The sequence below is a fragment of the Giraffa tippelskirchi genome, chromosome 13 (assembly GCF_054371585.1).
Source record: "Giraffa tippelskirchi isolate mGirTip1 chromosome 13, T2T-mGirTip1v1.2.pri, whole genome shotgun sequence".
NCBI lineage: Eukaryota > Metazoa > Chordata > Mammalia > Artiodactyla > Giraffidae > Giraffa > Giraffa tippelskirchi.
This window is the reverse complement of record NC_137287.1, coordinates 5,555,271-5,581,391: the sequence shown is the minus strand read 5'-3', so window position 1 is coordinate 5,581,391 and position 26,121 is coordinate 5,555,271. Positions and strand designations below refer to the sequence as shown.

The following is a 26,121-nucleotide window of genomic DNA, read 5'->3' as shown; positions in this document are numbered from 1 at the left end:
CAGAGATAAAACATTAAAAGAACAACGGGAAAATGACAACTAACACACAAGCGAACTCTCATCAGGCTATCAGCAGATTTCTCAACAGAAACTCTACAAGCTGAAGGGAATGGCATGATACATTGAAAGTGATGAAAGGGAAGAAACTACAACCAAGAATACTCTACCTAGAAAGACTCCTTCAGACTTGATGGGGAAATCAAAAGCTTTCCAGTCAAGCAAAAGTTAAGAGAATTCAGCACCACCAAACCAGCTTTAAAACAAACGCTAAAGGAAGTTCTCAGGCAGGAAACACAAGAGAAGGAAAAGACCTACAGAAAAAAAACCCAAAACAATTAAGAAAACAGTAATAGAATCATTTATATCAATCATTGCCTTAAATGTAATGGATTACCTTAAATGTAAATGGATTAAACGCACCAACCAAAAGACATAGACTGGCTGGGTGGATGAAAACATATGCATGTATGCACTTCCACTTACCACATCACTCTGCTTGACCCCCCCAATTGTATGTAATTGTTTTATTATTGTTAAGTTAATCATGTTCCCATTATGGCTTGCAATTGTAATTATCTTTTTTTTTTTTTTTAAATAGACAGTAAGGCTTTAATTGAGCAGCAGCAATATACAAAACGTGTCTGCATAGAAAAATAAATCCAGTCCTAGTGTCCCTGAGAATCCAGAGTCTGCACTCTGTACAGTGCTTGGTGACAGCGACTTCTGAGTCGACGTCATTTTTCCTGTCAGTCTGTTGGCACTCTTAGATTTCACAATGCCTCGGTCTTTCTTCCTCATTTTCTGTATTTTTGTTTCTAACCATTTAAAACTTTTTTTTTTTTTGATCGTTCTGTTGTTTTGCCACATGGCTTGTGAGACCCGCATTCCCTGACCAGGGACTGAACCTCAGCCCTTGGCTGTGAAAGCGTGGAGTCCTAACCACTGGACCTGCTGGGCAATTCCCTAAAATCTTTTTATATTAGTGAATACATAAGACTGAGAATCATACCTTTGGTGGCCAACCTCAACCTTTTTTTTTGCCTGGCCACACATGTGATATGTGGGATCTTAGTTCTTCAACCGAGGATGGAACCTGTGCCCCCTGCATTGGAAGCGTGGAGTCTTTTAACCACTGGGATGGACCATCAGGGAATTCACAATGGCCAACTTTTTTTTAAATCATCAAGGCCTTTAAAAAGTGGCAAGTTCCCAAGATTTTGCCACGTGAGCATTTTAAAGTCCAGCTCCTTGGTGGTGTGGACATTGTCCCAGCGTCTGTGTGTGAGATCTCCACCTGGGGTTTACTCAGGTGGTCTCGGGCCGCACTGGCTGGCCGCTCTGACTGCCCTCGGAGGCAGATGTGAGAAGGAGGGGGTCACTGCACCGGCTGAGTGTGCTCCCCCCTCGGACACCAGCTGGAAGGACCCCTGCCCACGTCAGTTCCTGAGACTGCTGGCCCCAGGGTTCGGCTTGCAGCTTTCAGACACTTCTGTGATGATGCTCAGTTTGTCGAAGACTTCATTCTCATCAGACAGTGGGAAGGAGAATAAGAGAAGAGTGCTGTGATGAGGGTGGCTCATAAACTCTTTCAGGTGCTGTGGAAGAGAGTGCTGTGGAAGAGAATTCCTCGGGGGGAAGGCGTGCCTGGCCTTCCTGTAAATGCACCGCAGCAGGAAGAAGCAGCCAAGCAGCAGTAGGAGGGCGGCGCACAGGGAGGCTGCCAGGACACCGCTGGCCACCATCCAGGACGGGGTGGTTTCGTCAATGGTTGTTTGCTCACAGACAGGCTCACTCCATTCTCCAGCTTTGTTCCGATCAGTAAGAAACCCTCGAACTTGAACACAATAAGTTGTCTGTGACTCAAGATTTCGGAGGAACTCGAAGTCATACTGACCAGAGATTGAAAACTTTTCATCAGAGCCATTTTTCCAATATTGCACATGATAAGTCCATGAGTAATAAATGTTCCTCATGGTCCATGTTTCAGGTTCATTCTCAATTCTTGGGGCAAAGAAACGCATATGTAAAGAATTAGCAAGTGCTTCTACTTGCATCCTGGGGGGTCCGATAGTGGTGTCATCCACAGGACAGAAGGTGATGTTTACCCAGTCTGAACTCTCATCAGCAAATTCAGCCCTGACTCTCAAGGTGTGGTCACCATCCTTGGAAAGACTTGAGAAATCACACTCCGTCAAGAAAATACTTGTGCAGATATCTTGGCATTTCCTGTAACTTTGGTACTGAGCTGTGAATGTCAGATTCCCCTTGGGAAAAGCAGGTGACTCCCACCGTAGAATATTCTTGAAATTAACTGAATCCATTCTGACATTTTCAGGAGGGGGCACCATTCCTAAAGCTGACATCAGGAGGCAGCCGCCCAGCCAGCTCCGGAGGCTGCGCGCCATGGTCGCGGCAGGAGCCGGGAGGGCGCTCAAGGGGGGAGCCCCGAAGACAGCCGCCGGGCACCGGGGCACACCCCCCCACCCCCTACGCTGGTACGCACGTACGAGCGCCCGCCTGCCAGCTCCGAGGCTGCTTTTGTCTATTTTATCTTTTGTCTATTGATTGTGAAAACTGAGAAACATCTTTTACTATTGTGATTATGATACTATTACTCACTTATCATGGCTAGTCAACAGAAAAATAATAGAACTCTATATCACCAAAACTAGGATCTAATAGAAAAACCTGTAATCACTTTTTAAAATCCAGATGCATATCAGAATTATCTTGAAACTTTTTGAAAAATACAAATGCTCAGGTATTGCTTTTTTTTTCCTCCAGAGCTCCACATATGTTTCTAATGAGCAGTCATGTTTAAAAACAACTGGACTATATGATGATCTTTTACTTTTATCTAGTTTATTTCACTTTTTCTTTTTTTTCAATTTATTTTTTAATAAATTTATTTATTTCAGTTGGGGGCTAATTACTTTACAATATTGTAGTGGTTTTTGCCATACATTCTATTTCATATTCAGTGCTCCCATTTCATTTAGTTTATGTTCTCCAATTTCTCCATCTCTTCTTTTTTTTTTATGCACTTTCTTGAATCTTTATCAAGTGTAGTAGAAAAGCTTTTGTATACTATATATAAATATGTATAATATATATATTTTAGAAAACTTATGAATTTTTGCCTAACTAAAAAAATTATGACATTTCAATTCTACTTGTTTGATTTAGTATGAATTGAATGCTAGATTTCTAATTAAAAAATAGATATGCAACAAGCAACAAAGGTTTATGGTATAAAATAGGGAACTATAGTCATTATCTTATAATAACCTATGATGGGAAATAATTTCAAAAATAATATATGTGTATTTGTATAACCAAATCACCTTGTGTGCACCTGAAACATTGTAAGTCAACTCTACTTCAATAAAATATATATATTTTAAAAAGAGAGAGAAACATGTGGGAAAGGGTCATAAAATGCATTTATAGGCACATGTTAGAATGTTCTGGAATAATGCATTTTATGCAATTAAAGGCAACCTAAGGAGAGAAAAAATGGAAAAGGGGGGAAAGAGTGAGACATTGACAGAAAGTGATGCCAGGAGTCCCTGGGTGTCAAAGTCTGGAGAAAAATGATGACCTGTGACTCTCCAGGCCTGATTCAGACTGTGGACCTGCATACCTGGTGGCCTCTAAGGTCTCTGGTCAAATAAGTCTCCAAAGCTTTACAACAAATGACTTCACTCCAAGAAGCTCTGGAGTGAGACTGTCCTCCATACCAAGGGGGGAGAGAGAGTGGCTAATTATAACAAGTGTATCCAACGGAAGTTTCCAGAATACTCACCCCCAAATTTTCCCATACTTTTTAAAACATTCTTCATCAAACTCACAAATACCCTGCAAGGAAAAACAAAATTACATTATTAATATACTGTATTGGACCCTACCTCTAATTCACAAAACTATGATTTTTCACTGGTAGTTGGAGGGAAGTTCTTATTCACAAATGTCTTAAGGGAAAGGAGAGAAAATAGAGGAGATATTTGAAACTGACAATTTAAAATCACTTTTTTTTTTAATATAAATGTATTTATTTTAATTGGAGGCTAACTACTTTACAATGTTGTATTGGTTTTGTCATACATTGACATGAATCCGCCACAGGTGTACATGTGTTCCCCATCCTGAACCCCCCTCCCACCTCCACTCTTGAATTTTCTTTGAATGTTATAGATACTAAACACTTACCCTGTCAATGAATACTACTTACTCCTTGTCTTTCTGAAGGCTTTTCCTTGTGCATGTGTTGTCTAAAATCTTTTAATCTCTAATCCCCCATGGACACGTGAGAAAACTGAAGCTGAGGGAAGTAAGAGTTTACTACACACCCTTTCATCTCCTAGTTAAGCAGCCTTTTCATTTATCTCATGAGAATTCTAGCAGAATAAGGAAGTTAAAGCACCAGTGATGTCTTTTCACTTCATGGCAAATAGATGGGGAAACAGTGGCTGACTTTATTTTTCTGGGCTCCAAAATCACTGCAGATGGTGACTGCAGCCATGAAATTAAAAGATGCTTACTCTTTGGAAGGAAAGTTATGGCCAACCTAGACAGCATATTAAAAAGCAGAGACATTACTTTGTCAACAAAGGTCCATCTAGTCAAGGCTATGGTTTTTCCAGTGGTCATATATGGATGTGAGAATTGGACTATAAAGAAAGCTAAGGGCCGAAGAATTGATGCTTTTGAACTGTGGTGTTGGAGAAGACTCTTGAGAGTCCCTTGGACTGCAAGGAGATCCAACCAGTCCATCCTAAAGGAGATCAGCCCTGGGTGTTCATTGGAAGGACTGATGTTGAAGCTGAAACTCCAATACTTTGGCCACCTGATGCGAAGAGTTGACTCATTGGAAAAGACCCTGATGCTGGGAAGGATTGGGGGCAGGAGGAGAAGGGGACAACAGAGGATGAGATGGCTGGATGGCATCACCGACTCAATGGACATGGGTTTGGGTGGACTCAGGGAGTTGGTGATGGACAGGGAGGCCTGGCGTGCTGCGGTTCATGGGGTTGCAAAGAGTTGGACATGACTGAGCAACTGAACTGAACTGAACTGATGTCTTTTAATCTCACAGATTAAATCTAAGGAATGTGTGCTGAATGAGAAAGTGAGTGAGTGACTGAATGAATGACAAACTGGACTCGCTTTCTAGTTTTCCAGCTCAACACAGAAAAAATGGGAAGATGCCACAACTACACAAAGGACAATACGGTTTACATGCCTAGCCTGAGTTTTTACTTCTATAACTTAAAAAAAAAAGCCTTTTGCTAAGTTTCTATTGTGATATTCGAACTGTGGTGTTGGAGAGGACTCTTGAGAGTCCCTTGAACTGCAAGGAGATCAAACCAGTCAATCCTAAAGGAAATCAACCCTGAAAATTCATTGGAAGGACTGATGCTGAAGTTGAAGCTCCAGTACTTTGGCCACCCGATGCAACAAGCTGACTCGCTGGAAAAGACCCTGATACTGGAGAAATGGGCGACAGAGGATGAGATGGCTGGATGGCATCACCGACTCAATACATCAGTTTGAGCAAGCTCCAGAAGATGGTGAAGGACAGGGAACCCTGGTGTGCTGCAGTCCTTGGGGACACAACTGAGCGACTGAACAACAAACAACAAAGCAAATGAAGATCTCAGAAATGTGGTTTTTTTAGGTGCATCTACTAAGAAGTTCATCTGGGAAAAGTTGATAGGAAATTACTGCTTCTTCAGATGGAAAAATATTCATGAAGTTATTAGGCAGTAATGAGATAATGACAATCTCAGTTGGGAGAATTGGGATCTAAGAAACAATCCTCACGTCTGCCAGAAAGGAGAGCTGAGTCACAGAGCAGCCGGAACACAGGGCTCTGCCCATGGACATCTGGACATAGCTCACGACCTTCAGTTGAGGGACTGGGCCCTGGGGGAATCATCAGAGCATGATGAATATTAAGGTTCAGCCAGAATTCACAGTCCATCTGCCATCTGGTACATTCCCTCCAGTTAAATTAAACATTAAATTAAATTTTTAATAATTTTGTCAAATCATATCCTTTCTAGTGAATTTGCATATGCGATTCTGCCTTATTTTTAGAAACTCCACAACTTGCTTGGTCTTTAAATATCTGAAGCAAATAGACAACCACCAACTTGTCTCAGTTACACTCATTCCCTGCTCAAACTCACCGATGAAGTACCTGCTTTGAAGGCATGGAAGAAAAGCAGAAAGTTTTTGTTGCATCTCTCAAATCCCAAAAGATGTCATGTGTAGCAAGAAGTAGAGCAGAAAGGGGGGGGGGGAACTGCGGGTATTAGCAGTTCTTGAGAGAATCTAAGTATATGCAAATTATCTGATACGTTAAAAACTAAAGTGTCCAAGCAATTCAGGAGGAAAGGGACAAGAGGGTATCCAGAGCTTATGCTGCCAACAAGACACATCTGACACTAGTTTATGCAGCATCATGAGCCACGACCAGGCAACCCTTCATGCTTTTCTCCTGACAATTAGTAGCACTGTGCCTTGCTGGGAGTCTGCACCTGGCAGAAAGACAATCCTTTTCACAAAGCTTACAAGATGGAACTTCAAGTCCTATGCTGACTCAGCCAAGAGAGCTCGACTGTCTGAGGAGGCAAATCTGAGGCTCCTGACAGCTGACAATAGAGGACTCAGGTAAAGAGGTCATGTGTGGTGGGGTCTACGATGCCATTTCTGGGAAGTAAGAAAAGTCTCAACTGCCTCCTGAGAAGGAGAATTTTTACTATGGATCTCAGCTGGGATTTGCAACCATAAGAAGCCAAAAAGGGAATCAAGCAACACGCACCTTTTGGTAGGAGAGAACGTTTCCAAAATAAGGCAGAGGTCTTGGCCCAGGAACACCCAGCTTCTTAAAAAACCCATAGGAATAAGTTCCATATCTATGAATTGAGAGAGAAAATCCAGGTCAGGGATTGTGGAATAAGTGCTGGAGCTGGCCAGTCACTAACTCGAACCTGGAACCATCAGCCCAGAGAGGTAATATGTAGGTGATAAATAATAACAGCAATTCCAAAAGCAATAATTACTTTCACTCTTCATCTCCTTTCCCTCCTCCATAGTGAGACCACAAATAGCAGCTGAAATCTTGATGGTCCCAATCCTAGAGTGAATGCTTGATAAATATTTACAATTTGAGAGCTCCTGGGAGGTTTAGGCTTTAATTCCTCCAAAAAAATTCATTCATATGTATTTAGTAAGTTGACTCTTTCATGATTTAGAGATTCTCATTCTAAGTATACAGGGGAAAATTTTTTTTCTATCTCAAACATGCGATTTTGGATAACTGCATCCACACAATGACAGAGTTACTAGAGCATAACATGGCATTGTTCTTATACTTATCCTTTTCCTTCCCTTTATTCTGTTGTTGTTGTTTAGTTACTCAGTCATGTCTGATTCTTTGTGACCCCATGGACTGCAGCACACCAGGCTTCCCTGTCCTTCACCATCTCCTGGAATTTGCTCAAATTCATGTCCATTGAGTCAGTGATGCCATCCAACCATCTCATCCTCTGTCGCCCCCTTCTCCTCCTGCCCTCACTCTTTCCCAGCATCAGGGTCTTTTCCAAGGAGTCAGTTCTTTGCATTGGAACTCCCACCATGATATGACCTCACTTTAAGATCTGATTCTTCTTAACTCTGTCTTCACAAGCAGGCATTAAAACAAGCACAGCTTTTTATTTTAATTAAAATAATATTAGTTTATTAAACACAACTTGCTTTATTATTTAAATGCAATTCAGTTCAGTTCAGCCACTCAGTCCTGCCTGACTCTTTGCGACCCCATGGACTGCAGCACACCAGGCCTCCCTGTCCATCACCAACTCCCAGAGTTTACTCAAACTCATGTGCATTGAGTCGGTGATGCCATCCATCCATCTCATCCTCTGTCGTCCCCTTCTTCTCTCGCCTTCAATCTTTCCCAGCATCAGGGTCTTTTCCAATGAGTCGATTCTTTGCAACAGGTGGCCAAAGTATTGGAGCTTCAGTTTCAACATCAGTCCATCCAATGAATATTTAGGACTGATCTCTTTTAGGATGGACTGGTTGGATCTCCTTGCAGTCCAAGGGACTCTCAAGAGTCTTCTCCAACACCACAGTTCAAAACCATCAATTCTTTAGCGCTCAGCTTTCTTTATAGTCCAACTCTCACATCCATACATGACTACTGGAAAAACCATAGCTTTGACTAGACGGATCTTTGTTGGTAAAGTAATGTCTCTGCTTTTTAATATGCTGTCTAGGTTGACCATAGCTTTTCTTCCAAGGAGCAAGCGTCTTTTCATTTCATGGCTGCAGTCACCATCTGCAGTGATTTTGGAGCCCAAAGAAATAAAATCTCTCACTGTTTCCATTGTTTCCCCATCTATCTGCCATGAACTGATGGGACCAGATGCCCTGATCTTAGTTTTCTGAATGTTGAGTTTTAAGCCAGTTTTTTCACTCTCCTCTTTCACTTTCATCAAGAGGCTCTTTAGTTCTTTTTCGTTTTCTGCCATAAAGGTGGTGTCATAAGGGTGGCAATATGTCTTTACAAATTAATTATCTAAACAATTAAAATGAGCCAGTTAGCATAACTGCCCCAAACATGGGAAATGCAAACTTAATGGTTACTATAGTGACACAATGACTTGAATTACATCAGTGGTTGTGTAAATGCTTAACACCTGGAGCTAAAAATGGAACTATATTTTGCCTACCTACCTGAGTCAATTATATGATATCTATGAGTATATCTGGGTTTCTCAGGTGGCTCAGTCACAAAGAATCTGCCTTCCAATGCAGGAGACCTGGGAGATACTGGTTTGATCCCTGGGATAGGAAGGTCCCTGGAGGAGAAAATGGCAACCCACTCCAGTACTCTTGTCTAGTGTCTAAAATCACATGGTTCCACCAAGGCAGCAGGTGGACTGAGTGAATTATTTGGCTTCTTTCTAGCTCTTCACTTTTTAGTTGGTGCAATAAATCATTTTGGGTGAAAAGGAAGGGGCTAAAGATAAAGCCAATCATTTTTACAGTCTACATCGTGTCAGCATAACGAGAGCATTGCCTGCAGCGGCTGATTCCTGGCTGCACCGGTACCTTCTCAGGCTACAGGGATGTTTGCCTGGTGGGACACTGGCTAGTACCAGCCCCACTGTCAGATGGACCACACACAGTGTGACTGAGATTGTGTCCTGTCCCCAGGCTTCCAGCAGATGAGATGCCAACCTTACGGACCTTGTGTGGACGAGGTCCGAGGAGTATCTCTGAGAGTTCTGCTCTGAGGAATGAGGTGTATTCTCCCCTCCATCCCAGTGTCCTTCTGATGCCTCTCACATCGTCACCGGCTCCCAGGCATGTACACTCATCTGCCCTGAAGACTAAAATAGCTTGCTGGACATGTGTATTTAAAAAGATATATCACAGGAATATTTTACTACACTAGATTCATATTCCAGGCATTATTCTAGAGGGTGAATTTATTTACGTACCTTTCTAGGTACTGGACAACAGTCCTCTTTTATCCTTCAGGGGAAAAAACACATGCTGGAAATACTCATATCAATTTTTTAAGTGAAGTGAAAGTTGCTCAGTTGCGTCCAACTCTTTGGGATCCCCAACTAGACAGTCCATGGAATTCTCCAGGCCCAAGTACTGGACTGTATAGCTGTTCCCTTCTCCAGGGGATTGTCACAACCCAGGAATCAAACCTTGGTCTCCCTCATTGCAGGTGGCTTCTTTAACAGCTGAGCCACAAGGGCAGCCCAAGAATACTGGAGTGGGCAGCCTATCCCTTCTAATGCAGATCGTCACAACCCAGGAATCAAACCTGGGTCTCCTGCATTGCAGGCGAATTCTTTACCAACTGAGCTATCAGGGAAGCCCCAACTTTGGCAGACTTTAATTTCATTCTATTTAGTATTAGATTCAACTATATAGAATGAAATTAAACTCTACCAATTAATTTTATAATATCAGACAGAAAATATGTTGCTGCAATACTTTGAATTCCTAGTTTTTCTTTCAAAGAATTAAAATGAGGTTAATATTATTCATGTGCATGTCATCATGATTTCTTATACTAAAGGAAAGTGAAATTGACATAGGGCCCATATGTGATTTGGAGGAGTATCTCTAACCACTTGTTGAAAATAACTCCTCTCCCAACCTAATCCATGATACCAGGTAGCCCACTACTTCAAGGAATTCTTCTGCTAGATGGTTTTAATTCATCCTCCTGTGCCATACTTAAAGAGGAAAAAGTGTTTAAAATCCAAATTGGACTCTGGGGCTTGTGACAGTGTAGGCTTAGCAGATTTTTATCACAGGGAAAATAAATTTGTATACTGATACTAACCCTTCCAGAGATTAAAAGAAAAGGTGAAAGAAATGAATATAATCTCAAGATTTCTGCCAAGTCTCCCTAGATCTTAAGATTTCTCACTGGGGCTCCACAGTTCTGCAGAGTACAGGGTGGGGGAATTGAGTCTTAGGAAGGGATGCCCTGAGGAGGGGCACAGAAAGGGGGAAGGGCTGAGCATGACAAGAAGGGTGATTGGTCTTCAGGTCCCCAACAAAGTCTGGGTGCACCCAGTGCCTTGTGTAAATAACACCAGGGAAGTAGGGTCCAGAGCAGGAACTCCTGAGTGACAAAGGGGGCAATCCTTCTGATGTCTCTTGCAGCAAATACAGAACCCAGAAGTCAGAGATAATGAAACAAAAACCCAGGTTACTTCTTGCCTCCAAGATTCCCAGCCTGGAACTCCCCAGTGGGAAGCCTGGAATTCCCCAGTGGGAAGCAGTGAGGACTACACTGCACATGGGTCAGTTGTTTTTAATTTGCCTTTGATGGACTCTGGTTGACTAGTCTGCTGCTGTTTCTGCTAAGTCGCTTCAATCGTGTCCGACTCTGTGCGACCCCATAGACGGCAGCCCACCAGGCTCCCCCGTCCCTGGGATTCTCTAGGCAAGAACACTGGAGGGGGTTGCCATTTCCTTCTCCAATGCATGAAAGTGAAAAGTGAAAGTGAAGTCGTTCAGTCGTGTCGGACTCTTGGTGACCCCATGGACTGCAGCCTACCAGGCTCCTCTGTCCATGGGATTTTCCAGGCAAGAGTACTGGAGTGGGGTGCCATTGCCTACTCCAGGTTGACTAGTCTAGGTCCATGCAAACTGGTAGTCAATCAGAGGGTCATTCACAAGAGCAAAGAATGTCACAAACCCTCCTGACTATGCTAACAGCAACTTGGGAGTAAAGGTAACTCCTTCAACAGATGTGGGTAAGATCAATAATAACCCATTTGGTGCCCATAGCACCTGATTCTTGAGCAACTTCCCCTCCATTTACTTTGAACTTTAAAAAACTAAGGGAACCCCCTTTTCTGCTTAGCACCCCAAGACCCAGGTTACAGAGGAGATGAGCCTGATGGTTACTCACAGATAGAGGAGCACCAGGCCGGTAGCCAGGAGAACCCAGGTTTCCACGGAAAAGCTTGGGATTAGCTCCATGGCCACTTTTCTTGGCGAATCCTTCCTCTGAGTTTCCTTTCAGCTGTCTGTGCTGCCCTCTGCCTGCCTCTGAGTGTGGAGCGTCTGTTCACATTAGGCAGAGAGTCAGTGCGGTCGGGAGATTTATGTGCTGAGAAAGGAGGTGGAGCTGGAGCTGCAACCAATAGAAGGGCCACCTGGGCTCCACCTGCAGGAGCCCTCTCTGCCTTGGTAGTTGGCCGAGCATCACATGCACTTCAGTTTGACCTCCCTTGAGTTCATATTCTGTAGGAAATCAATAAACAACTCAATCAGTGTTATCAGTAAGCCCAAGGGTTACAGAAACTCAGACAAAGCCACTGGATTTAACTCTCCTCTAAACCTCCCTGTCTCTATGGTTGCCTGTGGTCCAAAATATTTGAAATCCTTCAAACAAGATGGTGGTGGTTGAGTTGCTAAGTTGTGTCCAACTCTTTTGGGACCCCGTGGACTGCAGCCCACCAGGCTCCTCTGTCCATGGGAATTCCCAGGCAAGAATACTGGAGTCAGGTGCCATCTCCTCCACCACGGGGTCAAACAAGATAGCTGTGCTGATTGTTACTCAAACGACTTTTTTCCTGCCTGGAAATGCCCTGTGTCCCTTTTAGGCTCTTAATTATCCTTCAAAATGAAGCTCAGACAGAACATCTGTGTTAAACTCTTCCCTAATCAACCTCCTTGAGCAGATGCAACCATTTCCTCCTCTAGGGATTTCTGTCTCCTGAAAACAATTCTATCTCCTGCACCATGTTCGGTTTCCATACCTAGTCCCTTCAGTGGATGGAGACTTGGGCACATACTGGGTACTAGCCAGGGTCACATCCCAGGTACCTAGCGAGTGCTTTCTGCAGACTGGGCATTCAGAAATGTAGACGGAATTGAGTTGGTAGAGGTAAGGGCACTAGGTATCTGTGTGCCCTCTCCCTGTGGCTCTTTGGTGACCATGCCATCTTCCTGAATTGTTAACACAACAAGAGGGCCTGGCTGTGTCTTGGTCACTGTCCTTGTATTTTTAGGAGGATCCATCAGGATCCTGTTGACAAGAGGGCCCCAGAAGGAGAGGCAGGACATGGAGGAGAGGGTGATGGCTGTACCAATGGTATCAATTCAGCTGATTCTAGACCCACCTCACAAGCTCCTGCAAGTTAGATTCTAGATCAAAGAATGGTCCCCTCTCTCTGGAAAGGCCACAATCCAAGATCAAAGGGTGTAAAGAGAGTGAGAGGAAAAAGCAGTCCAATGGCCAAGAGGACCCCAACATCATTAGCCACCAATGATGTGGCACGTACAGAAACAGGATTCCAAAAAGATCACGTGAGGGCATGTTATCTCTGGGGAATGTGGGGGTTGGAGGGTCAGAGCACATGGGTCTCCACTTGTGGACAGATAGGGCAGTTTGGGGCTTCCCAAGTGTTGCTAGTGGTAAAGAACCCAGTTTCCAATACAGGAGACCTAAGAGACACAGATTCGATCCCTGGGATGGGAAGATTCCCTGGAGGAGGAAATGGCAACCAACTCCAGTATTCTTTCCTGGAGAATCCCATGGCATTGGAGCCTGGAGGGCTACAGTCCACAGGGTTACAAAGAATTGGACACTATTGAAGAAACTTAGCATGCAGAACACAGGGAAATTTTATTGGGTAACAAGGAGCTGATACAGAGGAGGCCTAGGGTAGCAGTTGGTATCACCTGCTGGAGGCCTCCCCCTGCTACACTTAAGTCGCTTCAATCATATCTGACTCTGTGACCCATGGGCTGTAGCCTGCCAGGCTCCTCTGTCCATGGGATTCTCCAGGCAAGGATACTGGAGTGGGTTGCCATGCCCTTCTCCAGGGGATCTTTCCAACCCAGGGATCAAACCAGTGTCTCTTATGTCTCCTGCATTGGCAAGCTGGTTCTTTACCGGTAGGGCCTCCTGGGAAGCCCAGGCATCCATGTACACCTGCTGAATTCCTGATGGGAGCAGTATGAGGGCTGAGCGTTGAGAAATTACAATGGCTCATTATCAGCACTCTGAACCAAGTCCTGCGTCTGCTTGGCCTAGGTAACCATGGATTATGTGAAAAACAAAACCTCAAAGGTTCTTAAAACATAATAGAAACACAAGGTATGTAAGCTGTGTTTGTGACTTCCTTCTCCCTTTATCCTGTCTCACTTTCACTCCTTCTGCAGAAAGTGATACTCATCTCTTGCTAACTTTTTCCCTCACTCTGGCCTGAGAGTCCCCAGGGCTGTCCTATACTGGCCCGAGTGGGTGGAAGTCTCATTAGTAAAGTGCAGTAAGTCCCAACTATGCCTCCTGCCCTATTTTACTTCCTTGGGAGCTTGTCATGGAGCATGAAATTTCTATCATTATAGTTTTTCATCCTTGGTTTCAGGCTTCCTCCAGGAGGCCCCTGTTAAAATCCACAGCTTCCACTGAGAATTATAATGTTTGAACACATCTATTTATCTGTCCATTGCTTCAAGTGGGTGACTGTCAGGTGCCAGTACTGTGCTGTGGGCTAGATGCTATACAGTCCTGTCCCTTGGGGGCAGCCTTTCAGTGGAGGAGGTGAGACACACAGCCAAGCTCAGTATGAGGCATCCTTTGGAGTCTTTGGGGAGATGGAGCCCTAGAGGGAGGCAGCAAAGGAGAGAAGTGGATGCAAGCTTGAGTATCAACAAAGGACAGACCTGGGAAGCTGGAAGATGATCCCCACGGAAAGTGAGGTGAAAGTGAAAGTCGCTCAGTCATGTCTCTTTGCCACCCCATGGACTATACACAGTCCATGAAATTCTTGAGGCCAGAATACTGGAGTGGGTAGCTTATCCTTTCTCCAGGGGATCTTCCCAACCCAGGGATCGAACAAGGAACCGCTGCATTGCAGGCAGATTCTTTACCAACTGAGCTATCAGGGAAGCAAGTCAGATAGAAAGTCCGAGGGATTTGATACATTTCTGCCCCCTTTTGGTGCCTTCTCTGGGTACCTTTGGGGCTTCCCTGGTGGCTCAATTGTAAACAATCTGCCCACAATGCAGGAGACCCAGGTTCAATCCCTGGGTCAGAAAGATCCCCTAGAGAAGGGAATGGCTACCCACTCCAGTGTTCCTGCCTGGAGAATCCCATGGACAGAGGAGCCTGATGGACTCCTGCCCATGGTGTTGCAAAGAGTGAGCAACTAAGCACATACACACACTGGGTACTTTTAAGGAGGGTCACGCTAAAATCCCTCATGTACAGATATAGAAAGTGAAACTCAGTGACTGCAAATGGCTTCCCAACAGCTATTGATCAAAACATGTTATAAATAATATGAAGAAAGATGGCAAGTCTTTTGCTCTGAAATGCCAATATTCAAAGTTTGCAGTTTCATGATGAGGGTCACTGTGAAATAGCGAGACCCAAGGCTGAAGCAGCAATTTGGTTAAAAGTTCGGCTCCTATCTCCATGTCTAACCCTGCCCAGGGGCTCCCCCCATGGGTCTCCAGAACCAAGGACTTCATCTCACTTCAGGAGAAACAAGGACAGATGCTTGTCATGACAGGTGTTTGTCACCTCTCTGTACTACTCCCTACTAAGAGGAACACAAAATACATCCCCCAGGAAGAGATTACAGTGTCACCTGATAACTACTGACAACTTGATTTACTCAGCTAAACCCACAGCCTTTCTTATTCTTCTTGGAAACAAATTCCTTATGGAAACTATATACTTTTACCTTCCTCCAAAACGCATATGCAATATGATGGTTTCCTCACTAAGCCTTATTATATGCCATCACCTTCCAAATTCACCTCAGGGCCTGGTCCAGCTGGTTGGAATCTGTCTAGTGTCAATAGTCTGGTCAAGTCCTGAGAAAAATGTGTAGCCAGAGCCACGTCCTAGCAAAGGCAAATGGCCTTGTTCTGCAAGGGGAAATAAAAGAAGGCATGAAGTTTGTGCCCTTCGTTCCACAGCCAGACACACCTGACTTGAAAAGTCTCACATATGAAGACCGTGAAGGAAGACGTGTGTGCCTGAAGAGCACCCCACACCTCACGTCTCTCATCTGGTCATTTGTGTACCGATGGCCTCGGCATGGTCAAAGCTCTGTTCCAAGTGTTTCATGTGCAGATATGACTAAGATCCAGGTATTACTCAGGTGGAAGATAGAAATAGACAATTATAGTACTGCCAAGGTAAACTAATTATACATGTTTTAGAAACACAGCGTCCTCATCAACGATTCATGGCTTATCTTTTCAGACCTTAGCAATCAGTCAGAGATGGAAATCAAAGAACACTCATGGAATTGGGCATTAGGCTCAGATATCAGGAGAGGTGAGCAGGGTGTCAGGGACTCAGTGATGCAAGAGGCCCCGTCAGTCTGCTATTCCTGTTCTTCTAGAGGTGACTCCTCTTCTGGGAAGTCTGTCTTAACTCCCACTGGCTGAGAGAATTGCTCAGAGAACGGAAGGCCGTGTTGCCCTGGATTGATGTATGTGTTAGATTCCAATTTCACAGATTACGGGGCTGTAACCAGAGCTCTGCCCCAACACAGAGACAAGATGAGGGCCACTAGCAAGCCAGTCAGTAGGGGCTGGGGTGAGGTAGGGGGATGTTCTTTCTGACCCACACACATCCCACCATGAAGAAACACACACACGTGCCCTTAAGCAGAAGCACTTCCACGGACTTCAGAGTAAAGAGAAGAGAAAGACCTCATCATGGCTGCTCACTTTCTACTCCTTTCCTGAGTTTCTCTTTCTTGATAAATGAATTAATCACTAATATCTCTACCCCACTGTACACCTTAGAAAGTTCTTTCACATCTCTCAACTGATTACCCTGAAAACTTTGTGAGATAAGCAGTGCTGGGGTTATTTGATTTCCACTTTACAGATGTAAAAACAGAAGCTCAGAGTGGGGAAGAATCTTGCCCAAACATTAAACAATAAATGTAAGGTGTGGAGCTAGATCTCATAATTCTAAATTGTGCCAGTGACATGCTTGCCTGGATTCCAAGAGGCCTCTTGAAATAACTTGGCAGGTTGTGTCAACCTCTTATGGGATAAATACCTCCATCATGCTTCTACTGTTGTTATTAATGTTAGAAGTGGCCACAAAAGAGAGAACACATGACTAAATTTTATGTATTCATGAACTCATGGTGTCAGCAGATAAGGGATGTTTCAAATAGTCCTGACATGTCACAGTGAGAATCATCTGGGTTTCCAAGAAAGCAGGAAGTAAAAGATGAATTCAACCAAGGAGTGAAAGAGCAATCAGAGGAGGCGGGCAAGTTTCAGAAGACCACGAGGAAGGGAATTAATGACACAGGAGGTGTAAAATGAAAGAAAAGATCAGCATCACAGGTTAGCTGCAAAAGAGGAGCAAAGTGTTGGCAGTCTCTCCTAATCAGTACAGTAACCTTCTAAGGAGTTTTATCTGACCCTAGACCGGCCTCACCCAGGAAATTCCCTACTCTGCCACCAGACAGAGCCTGGTAAAACATGAGTCATGCACCATTCCTTTATTACTCAAATCTCTTCAACCACTTCCATCATCCACAGAATTAAACTCAAATGCCATGGGGCAGCTATTCAAGACCCATGTTGGATGTTTAGGTCACTTTCATATCTTGGTTATTGCAAACAGTGCTGCAATGAGCAAAGGGCTTCAAAGTAGCCCTCTCTTGAGATAAATGGCCAGCGGTAGAACCTCTGGATTTTATGGTAGCTCTCTTTTCAGCTTTTTGAGGAATCTCCATGCTGTCTTCTACTGTGGCTGCACCAAGTTACATTCCCAGCAACAGTGCAGGAAAGTTCCCTCTTCTCCACATCATCGCCCATATTTGTTGTTTCTTGTCTCCTTAATAATTTGTCATTTGGATGGGTGTGAGGTGGTATCTCATTATGGGTTTGACTTGCATTTCCTGATGATGAGTGGTGCTGAGCACATTTTCATGTGCCTGTTGTCATCCGCTTGTCGTCTTTAAAATGTCTATTCAGGTTTTCTGCCCACTTTTTAAACAAGCTGTTTGGTTTTTTAATATTGACCTGGGGTATTACACTACGTGAAATAAGTCAGAAGGAAAAAGAAGAAACAAATACTGTATGATTTCACTTATATATGGAATCTAAAAAACAAAATAGAATCAGGAAAAGACTGTATTACAAAAATACAAAAAAATACAGAAAAAGACTCACAGATACGAAGAACAAACAGGTGGTTTCCACAGGGGAGGCAGGTTGAGGGACAAACAAAATGGGTGAAGGGAATTAAGAGATACAAACTTCCAGATAGAAAATACGTAAGTCACTGGGATATAATGTTCACACAGGGAATATAGTCAATAATATCGTCACAAATTTATACGGTGACAGACGCTTGCTGGTCTTACTAAGGTGATCAGATTGCCGTGTATTAAAATGTAGAATCATTATATTGCAAGCCTGAAACTAATGTAACATTGCATGTTAATAAGAACTCAATTTCTTAAAATAATTTAAAAATAAATTAATAATAAATGGTGAAAAAAAGACCTGTGGGCATCTGGCCACAGATGACTTCTTCAGGCTTGTCTCAGTCCACTTCCAGTGCAAACATGATGTTTTAAGAAAATGGTACGATGTGCTGTTCCCAAGCCCCCCAGACAACTGGTCTTCTTGTGTCTATACAATCGTTCTCCCATCTGAGATAGGTCCAATCCATTCTCCATTGCGAACCCCTAGACCTCCTCCGGGAGCCAGGGCGCCGTCTTCCCCAGTGGCCCTTGTCCTGGACGCGTAGCTGGTGGGGCGAGTCCCACTTCTGCATGATCACAGTTCTCACGTGGAAACATACTAACTCTCAGACCATGATATCCATTGCAATTCATGTGCAGGGGGAATGTTAGAAACTACACAAGCCTGGGTACACCTGAATATTGAAATTCATGGGGTGAAGTCAAATATAAGAAAATTGCATCTATTACTTTAATTGTTGCTAAGAATTGTGAAAAACATTAGTTGAAATATTAAAAGCAATAGCCTAGATCCTAGGGAACATAACTGAGCAAAACTAGCCAAAGAAGAAATAGAAAGCTAAACAGTCTCAAAATTCCTTTAAAAAGTAATTGGAAGTCAAATCTTCTTGCAAGGAAACATCACATTCAGAGAGTTTTACGGTACTCTTCAAGAAACACATATGTCTTAGCCTGCTTTCCCAAGAAAGGAGAGCTTGAAATACAGTCTTTCTTGCTACTCTCTTCTGGGGAATTTGATCCAGGGGAGAAAGAGTGAAGGAAAATAGGAATATAGCATGGAAGAAGCATCTATACCAGATTCATTACCAACCTGGCCAACATTTGGTATCAAAAGCAACCAACTCTTTGATCAACTGACCATCTTCTGAGAGGCCATATGACCACTCAGAAAATGGAGCCCATCCAAGGGATTGAAGAGGGAAGAGGCTATCTACTGGTTTCCCTTTCCCTTTGGGAAAATGTTCCTCCCACAGAAAGTCTCTAAAACTTCTGTATTACAGAAGAATTACTAGGTTGAGAGGCACAGTCAGGCTTCACTGTACAAATTCAGTTGGAATCCGGGCAATGATGGTCCCTGTAGTTGTGGCAGGAACAGAGACCATGGCATGTATACTAGTTCTCTATGCTGTCTAGCAGATTATCCCCAAGTATAACCCCTTGAAACAACAAGCACTGACTGTGTCACAGCTCCTGGGGCTGAGAGTCCAGGTGTGGCTTACCTGGGAGCTTCTGGCTCAAGCTTTCTCTTGAGGTGACAGTCCTGTCAGGCTGGGCTGACTCTCATCCAAAGTCTCACCAGGGAAGGACTCACTTTCAGGTCCTCCAGGTGGTCTGGCAGGGTTCAGATGCTCACAAGCTCGAGGATTCAGTTCCTCACTGGCTATGGCCCAGAAGCCCCTCAGATCTCTGCCACCGGGGTTCTCCACAGAGCAGCTCACAACACGGCAGTCGCTCCCCCAGAGTGAGGGAGTGAGAGGGGGCACCCATTTAATATTCTACTCATTAGAATCAAGTCACTTATCCCAGCCTCACCAGTGGGAGGGGGTTAAATGGGGCATAAGTGTTAGGAGGCAGAGCCATTGGCGGCCAACTGAGAGGATGCCATCACAGAGGTGAAGCTAAGATTCTGAGTTGTCACATAAAATCAATCCAATCATGCCCAGCTCACTCTATGAGGACAGTATGAACTTGATCCAAATAGGACAAAAAAGGGACAAGAAAGAAAGATTACATTTCAGTCTCACTCACAGGCTTCAACACAAAATTTCTGAGCAAAATAAAACCAGTCAAATCCAGCAACAATGATACACCATGACCAAGTCGGATTTTCAAGGGATGGGAATACCAGACCACCTGACCTGCCTCCTGAGAAATTTGTGTGCAGGTCAAGAAGCAACAGTTAGAACTGGACATGGAACTACAGATTGGTTCCAAATCGGGAAAGGAGTATGTCAAGGCTGTATATTTTCACCCTGTTTATTTAACATATTGCAGAGTACATCATGTAAAATGCTGGGCTGGATGAAGCACAGACAGGCATCAAGATTGCCGGGAGAAATATCAATAACCTCAGATACGCAGATGACACCACCCTTATGGCAGAAAGTGAAGAACTAAAGAGCCTCCTGATGAAAGTGAAAGAGGAGAGTGAAAAAGCTGGCTTAAAACTCAACATTCAGAAAACTAAAATCAGGACATCTGGTCCCATCGCTTCATGGCAAATAGATAGGGAAACAATGGAAACAATGAGAGACTTTATTTTCTTTATCTCTAGAATCACTGCAGATGGTGACTGCAGCCATGAAATTAAAAGATGCTTGCTCCTTGGAAGAAAAGCTATGACCAACCTAGACAGCATATTAAAAAGCAGAGACATTACTTTACCAACAAAGGTCCGTCTAGTCAAAGCTATGGTTTTTCCAGTAGTCACGTATGGATGTGAGAGTTGGACTATAAAGAAAGCTGAGCGCCGAAGAATTGATGGTTTTGAACTGTGGTGTTGGAGAAGACTCTTGAGAGTCCCTTGGACTGCAAGGAGATTCAACCAGTCCATCCTGAAGGACATCAATCCTGAATATTCATTGGAAGGACGGATGCTGAAGCTGAAACTCCAATGCTTTGACCACCTGATGTGAAGAACCAACTCATTGGAAAAAAGACCCTGATGCTGGGAAAGATTGAAGGCTGGAGGAGAAGGGGACAACAGAGGAAGAGATGGTTGGATGGCATCACTGACGCAATGGATATGAGTTTGAGTAGGGTCCGGGAGTTGGTGATGGACAGGGAAACCTGGCATGCTGCAGTCCATGGGGTCGCAAAGAGTTGGACATGACTGAGCAACTGAACTGAGTTGGATTTTACCCTGGAACTCTGGCGTGATTAACAAAGAATAAATATTAGCATTAATTATCAGGTTAATTGATTAGAAGAGAAAGGTCTTATCATCCCAATAGCTTTGGAAAACACATTTATTAATATTCAATATATCATTTATGATAGAAGAATGCACTACTAATAGCAAGGAATTTCCTTAATGTGATAAAAGTATCTACCAAAACCACCTAATCAAACAGCATTCTTCATAGTATAAAAGCATTATCTGCTTATGCAGTTTTACCACATGCACATACAGCCTTTTCAAAATTTGTACCACTCTTTAAGTACATAAAATCCCATCAATTAATTTTATGCTGGAAACAAAAAGACTGTCATTACTTGTTTTTGTCAGAAACCCAGTTTGTAGATCCCAGGTGAACAATTCAAAAAATCACTGAATAAATTAAATATTTTTTTACCCTTTGAGAACTGACCAACATGGGTTCATTCCGTGGGTTCATTCAACCGAGATCAACTGGGTTCAAAAGCTGAGTTCTTCACCTTTAGTTAGAACATAGGCTCCTATGATAATCAGAGAGAAAAAATAAACCACCTCCCCAGAAAATAAACAAATGCTCCTCATTAGTGCATGCAGTTCCAAGAGTTTTCAAAATAGACATGTCAGCACATGCCTGCCAAGCCCAGTGATTTTTTCCAGGGGCCCTGCCCAGCCAATTTCAGCCCACACCTTGAATTCAAGACAAGATGCCCTATTCTGATTGGTCACACAGTTACCTCCATGGTCATATGCCCTGTGTATCAGTCTGAGCTGGTCTTCGCTGTGCCTGGTACTACGACACAACATGGGGACAGAGTGTGAACAAGACTGTCACAAAGGGCGCTTCCCTAGGTGGGGTGCTCCATGCACACAGACACCTCCAAAGGCATCGGGAGGCTGGGAAAGGCAGAGATGAGTGGGATCCAGAGACTCTGTAGGGATGGCTGGGCTTCCTAGAGGAGGTGACACCAATGAAGTACCAGCAAAGAGCAGAATTTGCCTAAGGAGAGAAGAAGAGAGGGCATTCAGGCTGTGAGAATGGTTCTTCTTATCATCATTATCATTCCTGTGTATGTTTGTTATTTCTTGGTTGCAGGCACAGCGTCTAAATCAACCAAATTTTATTACTGCCAATAAGGAAGTGATCAGATCACAGGCCCAGTTAGGGATCCTGTAATTCTAGGAACAACGTTCCACTCTGGACAGCTCAGCAGGGAGCTGAAGGATGTGCAGGGCATCTGGGAAAAGCCACAGGCTCTGTGGTATTACAGTGACCTGTCTTGAATTCGTTAGGGTACAGTCCTGAGATTAAAAACATTTACTGAGGTGACACTGACCTGGCATAACATCAACCATTCAGGGCCGTTTCAGCACATTCACAGTGTCGGGCCACCACCTCCCCTAGTTCCAGCACACTCCCCTTCCACCAGAGCGCACTCCTGACCCAATAAGCAGCTCCTCCCCACTCCCTCCTCTCCCAGCCTCTGGCCACCACTCCTGTACGTTCTGTCTTCATGGATTTGCTCTTGCAAATGTTTCATATAAATGGAATCATGTAATGTGTGGTCTCTTGTGTCTGAATTCTTTCATTTACATGTTTTTAAAGTTAATCTCTCCTGTACCATGTGTTAGTATTTCACATCTTTGATAACTGAAGAAGCAACTATTCTATGGCTACATCACCATCTGTTTATTCATTCATCCACTGGCTTGCCTTGTTTCTACCCCTTGAACTGTCGTGAAGAGTGGTGTTATGAATATGCAGGTGTATGTCTTTGTTTGAGAAATTGTGTTCAGTTCTCTTAGGCATCTACCCAGGAGTGTAACTGCTGGTAATTCTATGCTCAACGACCTGAGGAGCTGTCAAACTGTACCACACAGTGGCCGCTTCGTTACACCCTCACCAGCAACAGATGAGGTTTCCACATTTCCTCTACATCTTCCCCAACACTTTTGTTTTCCCTTTTTAAAAAATAACCATCCCAGTGGTCATGACGCAGTAAAAATTTCTGGGATTTTGACTTTGTGCTACCAATGTTAGTTAATAATCTGTGAGAATTTGCTAGAGGCAGAGAGGGCAAGCGAAGGGTCTGGTTGGGAACCTGGTCCACCAGGTCCCTGAGGCTTCTCTGGGCTCCCGGGACACCTATTCTCTCTACTGTGTACACAGCTGCCCAGAAGGCATCCACAGAATGTGACTGATGTGCAGGCCCTAGGTGGATTATTTAAACCTGCTCAGCCTCGGTTGCCTGACCTGTAGAATGAGGGTTAATAATTATGTCTTTCCTTTCCTATAGGAGCCCAGTCAGACCAGATCGTGATCCGTGACCTGAGGGTCTTGGGGCCTGAACCTGCAGGTCAGAGTCCTGGTGTCACTGGGGGAAGAGAACATGTGACTTTGCCCATCACATACCGGATCCTTAGCAAACCCTTTAGAAATGTTCACTTACAAGAGCCCATATGAGTTTAAGTAGTACCCAAAAAGGGTAAGCACAAGTTAGGAACTGTGTTGTTTGTTAGCAAAAGGAGACATGAGTTCAAGCTGTAGTTGAAAAATAAATGAAAGGCTGGGAGTTTGCTGACTCTGAATCTTTACCTTTTCCTTCTAATTACGTTTAAATGCCTCCTTTTCCACCTGCTGTGTGAGGAGCCACTGAGTCATAAATGTTCAGGACATTATTTCCTGGATTCTAATTGGGGCTAGGGGGGGTCTGTCCAGCTGTACGAGCTCAGTGCCTTGAGCAGGACCTCCAACCCTACCTTCCCCACCTACCATACAGACACACGTTATCTATATTGTCAACTATCTATCTATATCACCTATCTATCTGTAGTGTCGGAGAAGGCAATGGCACCCCACTCCAGTACTCTTGCCTGGAAAATCCCATGGATGGAGGAGCCTGGTAGGCTGCAGTCCATGGGGTCGCGAACAGTCAGACACGACTGAGCAACTTCACTTTCACTTTTCACTTTTGTGCATTGGAGAAGGAAATGGCAACCCACTCCAGTGTTCTTGCCTGGAGAATCCCAGGGATGGGGGAGCCTGGTGGGCTGCCGTCTATGGGGTTGCACAGAGTGGGACACGACTGAAGCGACTTAGCAGCAGTAGCAGCAGCATCTGTAGTGTATCATCCCGCTAACTAGCTACCATCTGTCTACAAAGAAAAGCAAGGATGTACACTGATACCTGCAGTTCCAATCTCTGACTCCACGGGGTTTCTGCTATCTTCCCCTTTCCTGGACCAGGGACTGCCTTCCCTAACGGAAAAACCTGCCTTCCGTTATCCGTAATATGTTTACTTACTTAATCAATCTCCCTTTGTGTAGCTATTGCCACTCAACCTCGTTCCACCCCTGATGTCCTCCTCACCCTCTGTGGTTCTCCACACCCTATTTAGGCTCTGGATGCCCTGGCCAGGTACTCTTCTGAGCAGACACTCTTTGCTCCTTGCCTGGACACCCACACCCAGGCCAGGCTGCTGTTCCTGTGGACACTATCCCCCCTCAATATCCAACTTGGAGCCACTGAGCCCCCCTTCTCTGCCTACACCCTGAAGGGTAAGGCTGTCCACCTTCTGTGCTCCCCCAATGGCTTTAGGATTGGACTATCCAGGAAAACCCTAGCAAGGAATGGGTGGTGGATGGAAGGAGCAGAAAAGGGAAAGGCAAGGCTGTGTGCAGCTTCTAATATCAACTGAAACTGACCAGTGACTGTAGCCTTTCTCCCCATTTAACTGATCAATCAACCATCTTTTATTCCACATTCATTATGTCAAGACAGTTGGGAATTGAGGGTGGAAAACAAAGACATTTCAAGAAAACCTGTTTCCTGCCTTCAAGAAATATCAGGGAGATGAGATGAAAACTTTTAATCAAAACTAATAACATAATTATATGTGCATCTGTTGTTATATAAAATATGTGCTCAAAAAAAGTAGATTTAAACCATGAAAGATAGCTCAGTTGGTAAAGAATCCACCTGCAATAATGGAGACCCTGGTTGAATTCCTGGGTTGGGAAGATCCTCTTGAGAAGGGATAGGCTACCCATTCCAGTATTCTTGGGCTTCCCTTGTGGCTCAGCTGGTAAAGAATCCACCTGCAATGCGGGAGACCAGGGTTCAATCCCTGGGTTGGGAAGATCCCCTGGAGAAGGGAAAGTCTACACACTCCAGTATTCTGACCTGGAGAATTTCATGGACTGTATAGTCCATGGGGTCACAAAGAGTTGGACATGACTGAGTAACTTTCACTTTCAGACTTTCTAAGAAATGGGCAAAACACTGTGGAATAATTCTTACCTATGTAATATAACAAATAGTAGTTTTTAAAAAGGCCCCACCCACCAGGAATTGTGATGGCCAAGTGTTTAGTCACTGGCTTTCCCTGATTCAGTGGTACACATTCCCCATAAATTGCAGGATGGTATCCTAACACTTTGGTAAAGAGATGTTTACAGAGTTGCTCAATAGAATATTTGGTTTGAAATATATAAAATAAAACCTGTGATGTATTAAAAAATGTCAGAACTTTAGTCACCACAATAATTCTTGTTTTCAATAATTCGCTGATAAAACTGTTGAGACATTTTCTTTCTTGATCAGTGCTCTGAAGGAGTAGATGGTACTAACTGGGGGTGGGTGGATATGGTCCTTTGAGAATCAGATAAGCTGAGTGTAGGTATCTGGCCCTCACTAGTCACCTCTTTCATGTTACACAATATACAACACCACACAGACACTGAGAAAGCTAAGCAAATGTGCAGATACCCTAGTCATCCAGCAAGTGCAATAGGTGAAGCCCATCTTTATTTCTGAGTTTGATCACAAAGGAAATCAAGTCCCCTGAAATTCTGGGACACAGCTCCTTGAAGAACAAAGCCCAGGTCCTTTGGGGAAGTCAAGCTCCACTTATGGTCTCATCTCTGAGCACAACCTTCAGAACAATGGGTTTTTCCGGTCTTAAAAGTCTTTGACTGTTTATTTTCAAGGGGATCTGTAACAGTTAAGAGAACCAATGAATGAAGCACTGCCAAGAATAGAAGCAAAATAGAGAAGATACATTACAGACAATAATGCTTTGCAACAATATACAAGCTACTTTTAGCATCGTATATCTTTGATTTTTTTTAAACTACCAATTCAATGTGTTTAATAGCTATAGGGACAGACAGGCTGTCAATGTTTCCTTGATTAAACTTTAACAGTTT

The 26,121-nt window shown here is 43.9% G+C and overlaps 3 protein-coding genes and 1 pseudogene across 19 annotated transcripts in view; 1 reads left to right on the top strand and 3 right to left on the bottom strand.

Annotated features, from left to right (window-relative positions):
• The window catches only part of LOC145531926 (cytochrome P450 3A24-like), a 68,529-nt gene extending 46,616 nt beyond the window's left edge, over positions 1-21,913 (bottom strand). For 2 of the 6 annotated variants that reach the window (XM_081555876.1, XM_081555877.1), the window contains exons 1-5: positions 21,651-21,913; positions 21,335-21,437; positions 11,462-11,796; positions 6,827-6,920; positions 3,806-3,858 (exon numbers count right to left, since the gene is read on the bottom strand). In XM_081555876.1, the coding sequence (XP_081412002.1) occupies positions 3,806-3,858; positions 6,827-6,920; positions 11,462-11,532 (218 nt within the window). In that variant the 5' untranslated portion in view covers positions 11,533-11,796; positions 21,335-21,437; positions 21,651-21,913. The remainder of the gene's footprint in view (positions 1-3,805; positions 3,859-6,826; positions 6,921-11,461; positions 11,797-21,334; positions 21,438-21,650) is intronic. The other 4 variants (XM_081555878.1, XM_081555880.1, XM_081555879.1 and 1 more) reach the window with 4 other exon arrangements.
• Positions 1-26,121, top strand: part of ZNF3 (zinc finger protein 3) — a 490,877-nt gene that overhangs the window by 244,658 nt on the left and 220,098 nt on the right. The gene's annotated exons all lie outside the window — the stretch shown is intronic.
• Positions 807-2,531, bottom strand: LOC145531939 (interleukin-10 receptor subunit beta pseudogene; annotated as a pseudogene). Its single transcript, XR_014072872.1, has one exon. The product of XR_014072872.1 is annotated as an interleukin-10 receptor subunit beta pseudogene (transcript).
• Positions 25,694-26,121, bottom strand: part of LOC145531928 (cytochrome P450 3A24-like) — a 39,127-nt gene continuing 38,699 nt past the window's right edge. For all 11 annotated transcript variants that reach the window (XM_081555882.1, XM_081555892.1, XM_081555889.1 and 8 more), the window contains one exon: positions 25,694-25,907. In XM_081555882.1, coding sequence (XP_081412008.1) covers positions 25,812-25,907 — 96 coding nt within the window. In that variant the 3' untranslated portion in view covers positions 25,694-25,811. The remainder of the gene's footprint in view (positions 25,908-26,121) is intronic.